This window comes from Phyllostomus hastatus, unplaced genomic scaffold (assembly GCF_019186645.2).
Source record: "Phyllostomus hastatus isolate PE091 unplaced genomic scaffold, TTU_PhHast_1.1 phas_scaffold_216, whole genome shotgun sequence".
NCBI classification, from domain to species: Eukaryota; Metazoa; Chordata; class Mammalia; order Chiroptera; family Phyllostomidae; genus Phyllostomus; species Phyllostomus hastatus.
This window is the reverse complement of record NW_025334018.1, coordinates 4,075,373-4,092,357: the sequence shown is the minus strand read 5'-3', so window position 1 is coordinate 4,092,357 and position 16,985 is coordinate 4,075,373. Positions and strand designations below refer to the sequence as shown.

General features: G+C 48.0%; 1 protein-coding gene across 1 annotated transcript in view; it reads left to right on the top strand.

The window, feature by feature from the left end:
• The window catches only part of IL6R (interleukin 6 receptor), a 49,236-nt gene extending 41,602 nt beyond the window's left edge, over positions 1-7,634 (top strand). Inside the window, exon 10 of the mRNA XM_045816587.1 lies at positions 3,749-7,634. Within this exon, the coding sequence (XP_045672543.1) occupies positions 3,749-3,995 (247 nt within the window). The 3' untranslated portion in view covers positions 3,996-7,634. The remainder of the gene's footprint in view (positions 1-3,748) is intronic.
• The last annotated feature ends 9,351 nt before the right edge of the window (positions 7,635-16,985 follow it).

Below are 16,985 nucleotides of genomic sequence, written 5' to 3'. Positions count from 1 at the left end.
CAGGGTCGTTTTCACTTTGATTTTCCAACCAAGTGGCAAGCAAACTGTCCAAGGGGCGTGTGGAAGATAAAGTTTCTCACCAGCAGAGTCAGCTCCCTGGAGAGGCCGGAACTCACTGCGAGTGACACCTTCGGGGCAGCATTCAGGGCTCCTCTGCTGCCTCCTAAGGGGGTCCTTGCTCTCGCCTCAGGCACTTGCTTCTGTGTCCTACTCCTACTTCTACATCATTAGGGCTTCAGCAGGCCTTTCTCATAGCCCACCACAGACCACGTAGAGTAAATATAACGATTTCCACTTGACAGAGGAAGAGACTAAAGCTGAAAGAGGTAGAGTGGTCACAGCTACGAATGGCAAGGCCAAGATCCAAACACAAAGCTCATGCTCTATGGATAAGGCATCAGAGGTCATTTAGTTGAATTCTTTAATTTTATAAATGAGGTAATAGCCCCAAGAGGCAAGATGACTTGCCTAACACACAGTTTGTTATTAGCAAAGCCAGGACTAGAACCCACGTCCTGAGAGTCCCAGCCAACCACTCTTGCCTGTTGTCAGCTAATAGGTGGATCCAGGTGGTCCTATCAGCCCACCATTGGCCAGTGGCACCATTTACAAGCAATGCCATGCTGTTGGGTTGTTAATCACTAACAGAGAAGCATTGGGTTGCAGCTGGTCACAGAGCTCATCACAGACCTAATTTGCTCATGTGCTGATGGTGCGTGAGCACTGGCTGGTTGCTACACAACCAGAGTCCCTAGAGGCTCCGTGCCCTGTGCTGGGAACACATCAGCAATTTATTTCCTAGCCTGGTGAGTTTCCATTTTCTCCCATATAAGGCAAATTTATTTGAAAAGAGGCCAGTTATTTCAAATGATGAAAATTCCCTTTATTCCCCAAGTCCTTCATGTCCAGGAAAAGGTATAAACCCAGAGGCCCCATCGGAGTCCAGGATTGCTGAAATGGCCTGACCGCAGTGGCCACACTATGACAGGTGGACTGAGCGGCAGGTGGAGGTACATCCTTACAGTCCATGTATTTTTCTTCTTAATGCGTTTATTTGGTATTTCAAGCAAAGTATTTTCCTAAACATTTTTCACTAATATCAGTGATAATTTTTTAAAGTTTAAGCGTGCCATTCAAAAAGGTGGGCCACCTTCTTGAGCGGATGTTGTGACTTACGGGGACCGGTCCTGCCCGCCCTTCCCCCAGGCCCTGCCACTCCTGCCTGTTCGGTTCCGGCTGTGCTGCTCTGGGGAAGTGGGGTTCCCAGAGCAGAGAATTCTTTTTCTGTGCATCTGTCCAGAATGGGCTGTCACCTAGGTGAGGACTTCCTATGTCCTTTACCTTTGATTTAGAGAATTTTGTACTGAATACAGTCTCATTCCAACATTTCAAAACTGGCAGACTCTCCTGCCTTCATGGTGGGGCAGGGACTCTCAGATGGCCTTGGGGGTGGGGCCCCTTTCCTCTCCCTAGGTCTTGGTTTCTCTATTTTATTTTTTACAAAGAGTGAGAGTTATGAATGTTTTTATTTTTCAAACTTTCAGCTGTAGAACCTCTTTCTTTAAACAAACATTCTGAAGCCCAAATATGTAAACTAGGTAAAAGGTGGAGGCCAAGGTGACAGCTTGTCTGTCTTTCCTTCTATCTGCCCCGGGCCCTCTGGAGCCCCCAAGCTCCTCCCAGACCCCAGCCAGCAGCCAGCGCAGAGCAGGGCAGGGCAGGGCCCTGCCGGTGTGGACATGCTCAGGCTGGCTGGTCCGAAAGTCCCTTTGAGCTCAGAAATGTTTCATTCACTCCTCAAAATATTTCAAGAGAAGGAGAGCTCATTTTTCTCAGTTGCTTTGAAAAAACTGAGGGCGGAGACTGCTTTCCATGTTGTTTAAATAACATCAATAGAGATTTAAAAAATTGTGATATATATTTGCTAAATACTGGCCATTTGCTAAGTATTGACAAGGAAAAAATCATAGATTATGCAAAGAGAGGCACTGTTAGTTTTTTAAACGCATACGTGCGGAGGGCGTCTAACGAGCACACGGAAGAGCGCGCACTGCCTCACGAGTGCGCACCGCCTCACGAGTGCGCAGCTCTGTGAGGCTTCGTGGGCGAGCACGGCCGTGCAGTCGGCACCCAGAGCAAGAGTGCCTCACACTTAATGAGTTTCCGGAGTCTTTTTCCTCTGCATAGTTTCTTGTTTGCTTTTATGTAGCTATGATTAATTATTCTGAACCTAAAACTCTGATTCCTGCCTTTTAAATTCAGCATTAGTTACAACATAAGCATATTTCACATCACACAGCCTTTTCGAGCCTCACTGTCTGTAGCCGCAGACTCCTCCATCAGGCAGATGCACCCAGGTTCACTTAACCAGCCCCCTATGATCGGGCATTTGGGGGGTTGTCTTGCTTTTATATAAAGCATTATATTGAACATCTTTGTGCATAAAGCTTTTTCCACAGCTGGGTTATTTCTCGCGGCATATGCCCAGAAGCGGAATTCCTGGGCCAGAGAGTTCAAATATTTTGGAATCCAGCGTGTAATGCCTCTGTCCTCCTTCTCATGGGGGCAGAGAGTTCCATCCAAGGACCCAGCATAGCTCCCGTGGGACCCTGCTGTGCTCCCCTCCTGTCTGGTGCCTGCCTGGTGAAGCCCTCGGGAACATTCTATAGGCAGTTTATTCTACTGGATAACAGGCTAAGAGCCACTGGCAGGTTTGGTGCCAACTATCAATTATTTATCAAAACAAACACAGGAATAGTCTGTCAATATAAAAAGAAACCCAAGAAAATCCCCGGGCCTTGTTTTCGTCTTTGGTTTCCCCTCCTGCTTCCCAGCCCTTCCTGGAGTAGCCGACCTTGGTGGACTTGAGACCACCTCGCTCTGGCTGTGGGGGGCTGGTCGGCAGTAAGTCAGTCAGTGACACAGTGGGAGGCAGGAGGGAGGAAAGGAGTTGCCAGTCGCACAGTCGCACAGTCAAAGGGCCGCTTGGGAAGGAGGCCTGACTGTACCTTTAAAGATCGCTATCACCCTCTCGTCTTTCTTTGGGCTGTCAGGTGACTTTTCACAGCTTTGGGCCCAGGAGGGAGCAGGGTGAGAGAAGCTGTGATCAGAGAGATGTCTATCTCCTTCCTGTTTAACATTGACTTTCCTGTCAGATGAGTCACTTGAGCCTGTGTGGTGCCCAGGGCTGAGCCAGGAGAACCCCCATTGAGGTGGGAGTGGCCCCGGGTGCGGGAGCCTTGCGGAGCAGGGGCTGTTCAGGGAGCAGGCAGTGCAGCCCCTTTCCTGCTGGGAAATGGCGGCTGCAAATGATGTGCCTCCTGTCAGCCTTCCTTTCACCGAGAGGCCCTTTTCCCTTTCCCACTAAAGAATATGTTCTTTGTCTCTTTTAAGTAAGTGGATTTGGGGCTGATGTGTGCCTATGGACAACCTCTGGAACAGGACAAATTAAGTTCCTGCTGCTATAAAGGGACACTCATGGCCACGAGTGCCTCAGTTTCTCTAACTGTAAATTTTTAAACAACTCATACCTATTCTCTTGGGGTGTTTTCGGAACCCCAGCTCCTTGGAGTACTGTGTAATGCCTGGTGATGAAAGAGCAGGTGATGGAATAAATAGTCATCGCTCTTTTGAGCTGAAACCTGGGACTGCCGGGCCCCCAGGTGGCCAGCTGTTGGTGTTTTTCATGCAGGTGCAGCACAGGGGGGCTGACCATCTGTGTGGTTTGTCTTTGTGTGTCTGTGTGAAGGTTCAAGAAGACGTGGAAGCTACAGGCTCTGAAAGAAGGCAAGACGAGCATGCACCCACCTTATTCTCTGGGACAGCTGGTCCCCGAGAGGCCCAAGCCCACACCCGTGCTGGCGCCCCTCATCTCCCCACCAGTGTCCCCCAGCAGCCTTGGGTCCGACAGCACCTCGAGGCACAGCCGACCCGATGCCCAGGGCCCGCAGAGCCAGTATGACATCAGCAACAGAGACTATTTCTTCCCCCAGTAGCTGGCGGGGTGGCACCTGGCAGGCTGGGGTGTCACACCTGCTGAACTGCGCTGATGACAAAGCACATGCTGGCTCGTCACTGTCATCCCAGCTCAGCTCTGGTGTGGGGGGCCTCTGGCTTCACTGTGACAGACGGGCCTCGCAGACGGTTCAACACTGGATGAAAATAGGTTTGCTGGGCCTGTTCAGAAGGAAGAGGTGGTTGAGTTTCTGGACCACCCTTCCCCAAAGCCCTGCCTAAAGGGGTTAGGGTGGACTTGGGGCCTATGCAGAGAGGGTGTCGAGAGTCCACTGGACATTGAGGTGGGCAGAGCAGGGCGGCTGCTGAGGCCTCAGACCCGGCTTCGTGCGGACAAACTGCGGGCCGCCTGCACCTGCGACGAAGCTCCCCAAGCTGTGCCCTCAGGAGATGGGAGATGTCCACCCGAAGACCTCCAGTTGCCTCCTCCCTGGCCCACCGCACAGTTTCATCTTCCAGGTCAGACTCTGGAAACCGAAGTGCCTTCTCATCGCAGTTTCTCTAGGCCTGAGGACGGCTCCTCTTCAACCGCCTGGGCTGCCCGGGCTGCAGAAGCTTTCGACTGCCTTTCCTCCCCACACTGGAAAAACAGCTGAGGGGGGAGGTGAATAGTATCTCAGGACCAGATGGTTTGAAGTGGAATTGTAATTAGCTCCTCATTAGCATTTTGCTAAATGTGAATCTTAGCCCTAGGCACCTGCTGAATCCAGAAGCAACTGCACTGACTCAGTTTCCCTCTCAGTCTCCTCCCAGGACTTCAGGAGGAGAGGAGAGAAGCAGAGAGGAAGCAGGGACTCGGGGACAGAGGCCGAAGGGGACGCAGCCTCTGAAAACCAGCATTCTCTACGGCCCTGTCCCTCGCTCTCCCTAAGGGAGAACTGGCGTTGGGGTGGGGGTGGGGGCTCCTGCCATTAGTGAGATCCAAAGGTTTGACTCCAGCCCTGTTTATTTTGTTTTCACCTGAGCCTGAGTGACAGGGAAGGACATACTTATCTGAAAAGACAGAAGAACCCGACAGGAATGTATTTTAATTTGTTTTTAAAGAACTGCTGACTATTCTTGAGAGGGTGGAAGGTCCCCTCCTAGCTGAGGGTCGGTATACAAGTGACTTGGGGAGAAGCCCAGTGACTTCAGCATGCAACCGAGTTAGGTGAAAAGGGGGAGGAGAAAAAGTGATCTTCCTGTCTTAGAGAATAGACTGGTTCCATTCTGGATTGTGTTTTTTGTTTTAAAAAGTGAAAAAAAATTGCCTGCTTGTTCTCTAATTTGGGGGAAAGCAGCTGTTACTACTCCTCTCTGCGGTTGTGAAGGGCACGGTGTCCATCTCCTGGTGGCCATGCTGGGAAGCCCGCCGCCCACAGCTACCAAGCAGGGTCAGCTGAAAACCCCCGCCCCCGACAGCCCTTGTTATCAGTGGGAGGGAGGTTCGTTGAAAAACCCTTCGGTGCCTTCCTCTTTTTATTTAGTTCCTTGAATGTGATTCAGTTCAGTTAGCATTGAAGCTCCAGCTAAATGTCTCCTGTGTCTCTGAGACTAACCACTTCAGCTCCCTTTTCTGTCTGGGCTTTGAAAATTCATCGCTGAGAGTGGTTACCCAGACAAGTGCCTTCACGTATCATGGGGTGCCCCAGCATGAAGCTTATGATTCAAATCAGTTGTGTAACCACAGACCAAAAATTTACCAGAGCACAGACTCTTCTAGTAGTCCAGTCTTTAGAAAAACAACCATCGGTACCAGACAGGTGGCAAAGGATGAAAATGACTGCGCTTTATTTACTGTTGGCGGGTTCAGACTGTTACTATGTTGGGCAGGTGGTGACTTTCGGCGCTGGCTCTGTCTGTGGGTTTCAGGCCTGCTGCTGCTTCAGGCAGCTTTCTTAAGCTACAGACTCCTGGCAGGTGGGGTTTTTTTCTACAAAGTTTCTTTGAGAACAGCAAAAATGCTGTTAAAGGGAAATATTAACACAGTGAAAATCTGCATGATAAAGGGTGATTCTGTGCCCACGGTTCTTGAACTCTTTATAAAGTTTTACCCACAAGTGATGTTACCAAAACCAGGCAGAGAGGTACTAGTGGAAGATGTGAAATCAGATAACTCATAATTACTGAGAGGTAGGCAGCTTTGATCTCCAGATTGTTTTTGCTTTCATTATTATTGTAATGGAACCACTTTTTTTTTTCCTGTATTGGAGAGGGTTTTTTCCCCCCTTTACATTTTTATAAGCTGGTGTGAATGAAGGAAAAGTATTTCTCTTCTCCGGGTGGTGGGCTTTTCTCAGTGTCCACAGGTGTGCACCCAGGCTTTCTCTGCCCTGGTCAGTGACCAGTATCTCTGGTCAGTGACCTGGGGCTTCAGCCCACGGGTCATTCTTCCCTGGGTTCGGCAGCTCACGTGCCTTTGATGCTCAACAATGATGTTCCTCACCTGATACCTGTAGTGATCTGCCCCACGGCCGGATGTGAAATGTTGGGATGGTGATGATTTATAATTAAATGTGACAGTTTATCCTGCTGGGTTGGGAAAGTTTAAAATATGCTGGTTCAAAGTCTAAACTAAAGTGGTCCTTAATTCTTGTAGCATTAATAAAACATTTTTTTCAAATGCCAAGGGGGTAGCATTGGCTGCATCTACAAAGCCATGAGTAACTCGGAGAGCCCTTTGTTTTGATGGAGCCCTAGGCCCTGTGGTTTTCTGTCAGGCTCTGGGCTCACTTCGTTTTTGTTCCCCTATGCTCCTGGGGAGAGGGGGAGGTGTGGCTCTGCTGCTGGGCAGGTCTGGGGTGGCAGCGCCCTGGTGGGGAGCAGAGCCCAGGGCAGCAGGCTGCAAGTGACCGTGGTTCGAGGGTTTCCTGCACGATGTCCAGGAGGGTCTTGCCCTGCTGCTTTGGTGCTGAACTCCGTTGCCTCCTCTATGGTCGAGTCAGCTGGAGAGGAGTCTGGCATCTAGCTCCAGGTGGAGCTGCTGGGAGATTTATCTTAATTTGGAGATGCAGAGGCAACTGTTGGGCCTTTGGAGCAGGAGCGCAGAAGCCAGCTTCCCCACGTGGACCCTGGGGGTCAGCTGGAAGGCCAGCTGGCCCAGCCGCTGTGCCGGCCGCTGCTGAGCGTCCCCCGAGTTAGGTCCTTCTGGTATTGTCTCCTCTGTGTGGTCTGGTGCTAGCACCAGTGTGTTTCTATGGCAACCTTAATGATTTTGTATTTGCTAATTTTTATTTTTTTTCAATTATGGTTGGCATTCTGTGTTATTTTGCGGCCTTAATGATACATGAAGGGACATGGTTGGTTTATGGGCACACTCAGGCGGAGACCTGCTCTGGAGCGAAGGGGCTGGAGCCATGGGCAGCCGGGCCGCTCGCTGATGGGGAGACCGTGTTCGGACGGAGACCACATGTCTGTTAAATAAATACCTCAACTTTGTATTTTGGAGAGAAATAATAGTTTTAAGCTTGTTTTTATTTTTTTACCTAATTATCTAAAAGCAAACACCAGAGGCTGACGTCTGTATATGGGGCAAAGGGTCAGTATGATATGCTTTTCAATGTTTTTTTTTTCTTTTTATCAGCTATTTTGCATTTAAAGTGAAAATTGTAAATGTTTGAAATAAATAATTCCTAAAAATATGCTTGAAGTGTAATTATGTTTGGGGTTTCTGGGTCATTTCAAGGAAAATGATGAAGGATATTTTGGGGTGGGCCTCCCCTTAATCCAGGATGAAATTACCTCTAGAAAAGATTAGTTTAGCCCTGGCTGGTGTAGCTCAGTGGACTGAGTGCAGGCCTGTCGAACCAAAGGGTTGCCAGTTTGATTCCCAGTCGGGGCACATGCCTGGGTTGTGGGCCAGGGCCCCAGGAGGGGACACAGGAGAGGCAACCACACATTGATGTTTCTCTTTCTCCCTTCCCCTCTCTCTAAAAATAAATAAATAAAATCTTTTAAAAAATGAGATTAGTTTTAAGAAGTAAATAGAAGTTTCTTTCTCAAAAGACACTAATTGTGAAAGTGTTTCCCAAAACGAGCCCCGGGGTTTCTGGAAGAGGTGTGGATGCTTCTGCCGCGTTTACCATCACCACCAGCTAAGGGGCCTGTGGGGAGGAAACGGAAGGGCCATTACTCACCAGAAGCCTGATTATTGGACGGGGGTGTTCACGCTATCACACAGGCAACCCTGCACTCTCCTTGATCATCGGATAGCCTAAATCAGTCCCCTGTTAGGCTTAGGTAGGAAAGGGCCTTAGGTAGGAAAAACTTGGACCACAGCCATCCTGCATCCCCTAGAGAGAGGACAGCCCTCGTGGGGCTGCTTTGTGGATAGGAGGAGCTTTGTAAACAGCTCAGGGCTCAGCAGGAGGAAACTGCAGGGAAGTGCAATGGCGTGACTCAGACTGAAAGCTGACGGGTGAGGCCCCCTGTGCACCGCCCCCACCCCACCCCAACCCAGGGAGAGGAAAGTCACATTACCAAACCTACAGGACCTGTCTCCTTGAGGATCTTTTTTGAGGGTGGTCCCTGCCTTGCAGAGAAGGGGCAGGAAACATGCCCCCCAGGATGTCTGGGCTATGTGACTCGTGCAGAAGGATGCAGGGGTGGGCATGAGGAGCAGGAAGTGGAACAAGGTGCCTCCCTCCTCTCCACAGCATTGCTATTAGGATGACATGGTTGCAATGCTCTTTCCAGGAGAATTTGGGAGAACAGATGGCGATTCTTGTAGAGGACGGGAAGGAACACTCAGTCACTGGAACAGCCACTGAGGAAAGCATTTTCCTTATTTGCCGAGGCACAGGACCCCAAACCTTTCTCTGTGTCTGTGAGAAGTGCAGACGGGCAGCAGCAGAAGTGTGCTGTTGGAAGACACACTGCTGTGTGCGGGGCTGGGCTGGGACGCAGGGCAGCCTCTCAGGCCGAGGGTTGCTGGTGGGCTGCCTGTGTGGCCTGTCACTTAAACAATCCTGGGCAATGACAGCCAGCCCTTCACCATCCTTCAAATAGTGGCCAGTCCCTGGTTTCTTTATGAAATTTCCTGTCTTCCACTGATGAATGTCACTTAAAAAACAAAGCAAAACGAAGTAACAGCAATGATTCTTCAGCCTGGTCCTATTTCATACCGACAGCTTTTTTTTTTTTTTTAATCCTCATCTGAAGATATGTTTATTGATTTCAGAGAGAGGAAGGAGAGGGAAAGAGAGAGAGAGATATTGATCAGTTGCCTCCTGTGCATGCCCTGAGCAGGGCTTGAACCTGCAAACTAGGTGTATGCCTAGCCAAGAATCGAACCCACAACCTTTTGGCGTAGGGGACAACGCTTCAACCAACTGAGCCAGCTGGCCAGGGCCATACCCATAGTTTTAGGTGACAACCCAAAACATGAGTAAAATCAGGGTTTTCGGTACATTTATGAAACACTCATGGTATAGATGTATGTAATTTTTCATCAAGGGCATTTCATCAAAGATAATCTCAAAGTGCTTAATAAAATTGCTCAGTGGCTACAGCAAAATAGCACACTAACAGGAAGCTGCATTTTAATATTTCACTAGGATTTTTTAAGAAGTGGGATTCATTGGAGGACAATTGTATTTTACTTTGGTCTTTATTTCATTTTGGCTTCATTGAGGTAGAAATGACATAACGTTATATCAGTGCCAGGTGCATAACGTAATGACTCAATCTTTGTAGAAACGGCAGGAGGGCCACCAAGGTAAGCCTGGCTAACATCTGCCCGCATACGTTGTAGGTAGAAAAGTTTTTTCTTGTGATGAGAACTTTCAAGATCTGCCCTCCTAGCTACTTTCATATGTGCAATACAGTATTATCAATGATGGTTATTATGCTGTCCATTTATACCCCCATGACTTACTCATTTTATATTTGGAAACCTGTACCTTTTGACCCCTTTGCCCACTTCGCCCACCCCGCCTGGGTCTTTAAATGTATGTGCTGCACAGTTAGGGTTTTAAGTGATGAGCCGTCTCAGTGGGACAAGCTGGCGAGACGTGCTGGGGGAGGGGTGTCTTCCCGGACTCACGCGGGCAGCACGTGCTCCCCGCAGGCACACGTACGCGCTGGCGGACGCTGCAGGGATTCCAGCTCCGTCTGAGGCGGACTCCAGAACGCTGAATAAGCTCCCAGAGGGTTCTGAGGGGGGTGACGACAACCCCGGGGGGTGACTATGGACTGTGATGGTTTCTGTGTCGAGGCGGGTGCTATGAGGGCCTCACTTTCAGGACTTGGCATACTTCAGTGGACCGCACTTGTGGACGGGTACCTCTGAATCACAATAATGGGTGACAGGTGTCTGTCCTGGAGTGCAAGTTGCACAAGTTATCCTGTTGTGCAGCTGGCTTTGAGGGTCTCTGTGCTGCCCCCCGGGCTGGAGGGGAGGCTCCACAGCGGCAAGTTACCATGGGTGTTAACTGGAAAACAAAATCTGTGGGCAGCAGCTACACCACTGGCCCTGCTGGTTGTGTAGAAGTCCACAGAACCTTTTTGTGTAGGGACAGTCTATGAAAGTAGCTAAAAATAAAGGCCACCATTTGTGGACCCTCCACCAGGTGTTTTATAAGCAGGATACTCTTTCTCATCCTAATGATGCTGTGAGGTGTTTTCACCTGTTTACAGAGGATGCCACTGAGGCTCACACTGGTAAAAATAGTGGCCTAAGAAGCCAGCGCTAGTTAAGAGGCTGAAGCGGACCCCAAACCTGGGTCTGCCTGACTCCAAGGCTGGCATTCTTTACTCTGCCATGTGGCCCCTCAGCTGCCGGTGACTGTCTGGGTGGGCCTCTTTCCAACCCCTTTCCAGGCCAGGTGACTTTGCCCTGAGTGGGTGGAGGCCTGACACCTCTCCCTGGAAGGGAGATGGGCATGGATTCCTGTTAGTGTGGGAAGGCGCTGGAGTCTGGGCCCCACACACACGCATGTCCTGGGCCTCCCGTGGGTGACCCTGAGGCAGCCAGGCCCCAGTGCTGCTCACATCACAGGCAGCCACAAAACAGACGGGTCACAAAAGGTAGGGACACAACCAATTCCTTGTATGTAGTGATCCTAGATCAGGAAGCCAACCAGGCCACTTCCCTTCCATCCATATCAGCCCATCCGAACGCTGTGTGAATGACTGGGTTTTCTCCTGTTGCTTTCTTGGTATGCATTTTAATGAACCTCCTTGAAGTCCTCAAATTGTGCTTTCTTTGTGGCTCGGAGACTTTATCCCATCCACTACCTCTGGAAAGATAAGCGGTCGCCACATTGTGAACACTGGTTCTCTCTGGGTGGTGGGAGTCACTCAGGGAATGTTGACTGAACCACAGCACTACCTTTGAGAATACATGACGATCTAGTAGCTTCCTCAACAGGCTGGCAGTCCATCCAGCGGCCACACAGTTACTAGCACGTGTTGTCTCTGGGAGCAAATGACTGATCTGGTCTGGGGAGTCAGGGAAGGAAGGGGTAGAAACGGGGAGAGTGAAGATGGAGGAGAAGGGCCCAGGTGGAAGGCCACGCACAGGGAGAGGCTGGCCAAGGGCTGCAGGGAGGGTTGGGGATGGGGTGGGGAGGGGTGAGGAAGTCTGCCTTGGATACAGACCTTGTTGAGCAATGTTGCAATAATCTAAGAGCATTAGGAAGTCCCCGAAGACCAGATTTGCTCCTTTTTTTCTTTTATGCATATCTATATTTTTTCATGAGCATGTATGTTTTTTCAATTAAAAACATCTTAAATTGTATTTTACTGATTATGCTATTACAGTTGTCCCAATTTTCCCCCTTGGCCCCCCTCCACCCTACGCCCTACTCCCTTAGGCAGTCCCCCACCATCATTCGTGTCCATGGGCCATGGGTATAAGTTCTTTGGCTCGAGGGGTGTCCAACCTTTTGATGTCTTAGGGCTACAATGGAAGAGGAAGAGTTTACTTGGGCCACATATTAAATACATTGCGACATGTAATCACACAAAAAATGTTTTATGTAGATGTCAATGTTTTATGTAGATCTCAATGTTTTATGTAGATTTACGACTCTGTTGGGCTACATTCATGGCCATCCTGAGCTGCATGTGACCCACGGGCCACAGGTTGGACACCGCTACTACTCCATTTCCTACACTGTACAGGACATCCCCATGGCTATTCTGTACCTACCTATTTGTACTTCTTAGTCCCCTCACCTCTTCACCCCTTGTCCCACAGCCCCTCCGATCTGGCCACCATCAAAACCCTCTTTGTATCCATGATTCTGTCTCTGTTTTTCTTGTTTGCTCAGTTTATTTTTAAGATTTTATGTATTTATACTTAGAGAGAGGGGAAGGGAGGGAGAAAGAGAGGGAGAGAAACATTGATGTTCTAGAGATACATGATTGGTTGCCTCTTGCATGTCCCTAACTGGGGTCCTGGCCCACAACCCAGGCATATACCCTGGAAATCGAACCAGAGACCTTTTGGTTCACAGGCCGGCACTCAGTCCACTTAGCTACAACAGCCAAGATTGTTTTTAGATTCAATTGTTGATAGATATGTATTTATTGCCATTTTATTGTTCATAGTTTTGACCTTCATTTTCTTTTTTTTACTTTTTTCCTTCTTTAAAAGTATATATTATTGATTATGCTATTACAGTTGTCCCATTTTCCCCCTTTATTCCCCTCCACCCTGCACACCCCCTCTCACCTGCATTCCCCCCTTTGGTTCACGTCCATGGGTCATACATATAAGTTCTTTGGCTTCTACATTTCCTGTACTAATTTTAACCTCCCCCTGTCTATTTTCTACCTAACATTTATGCTACTTATTCTCTGTACCTTTCCCCCATCTCTCCTCCTACTCCCCACCCCTCCGATAACCCTCCCTGTGATCTCCATTTGTCTGATTCTGTTCCTGTTCTAGTTGTTTGTTTTTCTTTTTAGGTTCGGTTGTTAATAACTGTGAGTTTGTTGTCATTTTACTGTTTATATTTTTAATTTTCTTTTTCTTTTTTTTTTAAGATTGTATTTATTTATTTTTAGAGAGGGAAGGGAGGGAGAGAGAGAGAGAGAGAGAGAGAGAGAGAGAGAGAGAGAGAGAGAGAGAGAAACATCAACGTGCGGTTGCTGGGGGTTATGGCCTGCAACCCAGGAATGTACCCTGGCTGGGAATCGAACCTGGGACACTTTAGTTCCCAGCCCGCGCTCAATCCACTGAGCTACACCAGCCAGGAGAATTTTCTTTTTCTTAGATAAGTCCCTTTAACATTTCATATGATAAGGGCTGGGTGATGATGAACTCCTTTAACTTGACCTTATCTGAGAAGCACTTTATCTGCCCTTCCATTCTAAATGACAGCTTTGCTGGGTAGAGTAATCTTGGATGTAGGTCCTTGCCTTTCATGATTTGGAATACTTCTTTCCAGCCTCTTCTTGCCTGCAAGTTTTTTTTGAGAAATCAGCTGATAGTCTTATGGAACTCCCTTGTAGGTAAGTCTCTCCTTTTCTCTTTCTGCTTTTAACATTCTCTCCTTATCTTTACTCTTGGCTAATGTAAATATGATGTGCCTTGGTGTGTTCCTCCTTGGGTTCAACTTCTTTGGGACTCTCTAAGCTTCCTGGACTTCTTGGAAATCTCTTACCTTTGCCAGATTAGGGAAGTTCTCCATTATGTTTTCAATTTCTTGCTCTTCCTCTTCTCCTTCTGGCACCCCTATTATTCAGATGTTGGAATGTTTAGAGATGTCCTGGAGGTTCCTAAGGCTCCTCATTTTTTTGAAATTTTGTTTCTTCATTTTGTTCTGGTTGAATGTTTATTTCTTCCTTCTGCTCCAAATTGATTTGAGTCCCAGTTTCCTCCCCATCACTGTTGGTTACCTGTACATTTTCCTTTATTTCATTTTTCATAGCCTTCATTTTTTCCTCTAATTCATGACCATATTCAACCATTTCTGTGAGCATCCTGATTACTAGTGTTTTGAACTGTGCATCTGATAGGTTGGCTATCTCTTCATTACTTAGTTGTATTTTTTTCTAGAACTTTGATTTGTTCTTCCATTTGGGCCATTTTTTTCTTTCAGCACACCTGTTATGTATAAAGGGCAGAGCCTTAGGTATTCGCCAGGGTGTGGCAATCCATGTCACTGTGTTGTTGTGCTGCATGTCAGGGAGGCGTCGGAGAGAGAATGGTGCTGCTTGCTGTGCTCTCTTCTGGTTTTCAGTCACTTGTCCCACTATCCACAAGCAAATTGGGCCCTTCTGGTGCTGATTCCCAGGTTGGTGGGTTTGTGTACATTCCAGGACCCTGTGGGTCTCTCCAGTGAACTCTCCTGTTAGGCTGGGAGTTTCTCCCACTGCAGCCTCAACCCCCACAGGGGTTTTTGGTTAGAGGTTCGAGGCTTCATTTCCCTGTGCTGGAACCCTGGATTGTGGGTCTGTCTTGCCCCCAGTTGTTCCTCCCTATTTATTTGCACTTTTATATGCCCAGTCTGCAAGCTGCTGCCTTGCCAGGTTCACCAGTCGCTGCCTTGTGGTGAGTCCTCAACACCCTGCTGCCTGTCTCCACCCCTCCTGCTGGTCTGGATGAATGTTTCTTCTTTAACTCCTTGGTTGTCATACTTCCATACAGTTTGATTTTCTGTTAGTTCTGGTTTTATTTTTTTTGGTTTTTAAATTTGTTGTTGTGCTTTTGCTTGTGTGAGGAGGCAAAGTGTAGTCTACACTTTGCCTCCTCACACCTATGCCTCCATCTGGGCTGGAAATCTGACCTTCTTTTTCTTAAATAAGTCCCTTTAACATTTCATATCATAATGGTTTGGTGATGATGAACTCCTTTAGTTTTCCTTTCTTTTTTAAAAAAGATTTTTTTTTTTATGGAGGGGAAGAAGGAGAGGGAGAAAGAAAGGGAGAGAAACATCAATGTGTGGTTACCTGTTATTTACCCACTACTGGGGACCTGGCCCGCAACCCAGGCATGAGCCCTGATTGGGAATCGAACTGGCAACCCTTTGGTTCACAGGCTGGCACTCAATATCCTGAGCCACACCAGCCAGGGTTCCCTTAGTTTATTCTTGTCTGGGAAGCACTTCATCTGTCCTTTGATTCTAAATGATAACTTCGCTGGGTAGAGATATCTTGGCTGTAGGTCCCTGCTTTTCATAACTTTGAATATTTCTTGTTAATCCCTTCTTGCCTGCAAAGTTTCTTTTAAGAAATTAGCTGACAGTCTTATGGGAACTCCCCTGTAGGTAACTACTGTTTTTCTCTTGCTGCTTTTAAGATTCTCTCTTTATCTTTGACCTTTGGCATTTTAATATGATGTGTTCAAGTGCATTTTAAAGGGTAGCCCTCTTCGTATCCATCTTGTTTCAGACTCTCTGTGCTTCCTGGACTTGCCTGTATATTTCTTTCACCAAATTAGGAAAGTTTTCTTTCCTTATTTTTTTCAAATAGATTTTCAATTTCTTGCTCTTTCTCTTTTCCTTCTGGCACCTCTGTGTTGCAAATGTTGAAATGCTTGAAGTTGTCCCAGAGGCTGACTATACTCATTTTTTAAAATAGTTTTTTCTTCTTGTTTTTCTGATTGGTTGTTTCTTGTTTCCTTATGTTCCAAATCATTGATTTGATTCTCAGCTTCATACACTCTATTATTTCCCTGAAAGTTGTTCTTTATTTCAATTAGTGTATCCTTCCTTTCTGACTGAGTCTTTTTTATGCTGCTGAGATCCTCACTAAGTCCCTTGAGCATCTTTATGGGCATCTTAAAGTGCAGTTCAGTGTTTTGAACTGCACTTTATAGTTTGCTCATCTCTATTTTGTTTAGCTCTTTTTCTGGAGTTTTGAGCTGATCTTTCAGTTCAGCCATATTTCTTTGTCTCCTCATTTTGGCAGCCTCCCTGTGTTTGTTTCTATGTATTAGGTAGAGCTGCTATGACTCCCTGTCTTGGTAGTGTGGCCTAATATACTATGTGTCCTGTAGGGTCAGGTGGCAGAGCCTCTCCTAGCATCCAAGAAAGGTATTTGAGGTACACCCTTCCTGTGGGCTGAGTACTCCATTGTCTTGTAGTTGAGACTTGATTGCTGTTTGCAGGTCAATGGGAAGGATTTACCCAGGCCAGACAGCTGCAAAGACAGGCTGTGACTACTGACCACAAACCTCTGCCCTCTGTTGAGGAGCAGGGTGGTGGTACTGCAGTGTGATCTGTAGCTGTGTACGGGGTGCACAGGTTCTGGGGTTCCCCAGGTGGTGCAGGCCAAGATCAGCCCCCACCTATGTTCTGTCCTGGGCCACCCCGCATGAGCTACCAAGCAATCTGAGATGGCTGGTACTTGTTCTGGGCTTGGAGATTCCTAGGTGAAGCCAAGCAGTGAATCTAGGCTGGCTACTGCTAGTGCCAGGCCTGGAGCCACTTAGCAAGAGCTGGGGGCTAACTGAGGCTGGCTGTTGCTTGTTTGATAGGATTTAGGCAGTTGTGAAGCATGAGCCAAGACAAGCCATTCATATGGAAAAGTCAGAATTAAAAGTTTGGGTGGGCCTGTAAGTCTGAGGGAATCTCCAGGGCGGGGCAGTGTTAGCCACGTTGATGGAATCTCAGATATGGCACCTGCCTGCTGGCTCTGTAGCTCTGTGGTTCTGTGGGAGGAGGGCTTAGAAAAGGGACAGTGGCCTCTGCCTGCCTTTCTGTCTGGGAGAAAGCTATCCTCCAGCTCCTGCTTTGATGCCAGTAACTTCAGTTCCTCCCCTGTGCCACTGGTGCCTTTCAGCTGCTATCCTGGTGCTGGAGCTCAGCGGGAGTGAGTCTGAGTAAGTCCATGTGTGAGTTCTTTAAGGGGAACTGCTTGGGACTCCAGAAGTTTCTTCCACTGACTCAATACTTGCTGTTTTTTGCAGCCAGAAGTTATGGGGGCTTATCTTCCTGGCACTGGAACCCTGGGCTTGGGAGCTGGTATGGGGCTGGGACTCCTTGCTCTTGAGATATCCCTCCTGAATTTTTATCCACCACACGTGGATGTGGGACCGGCCC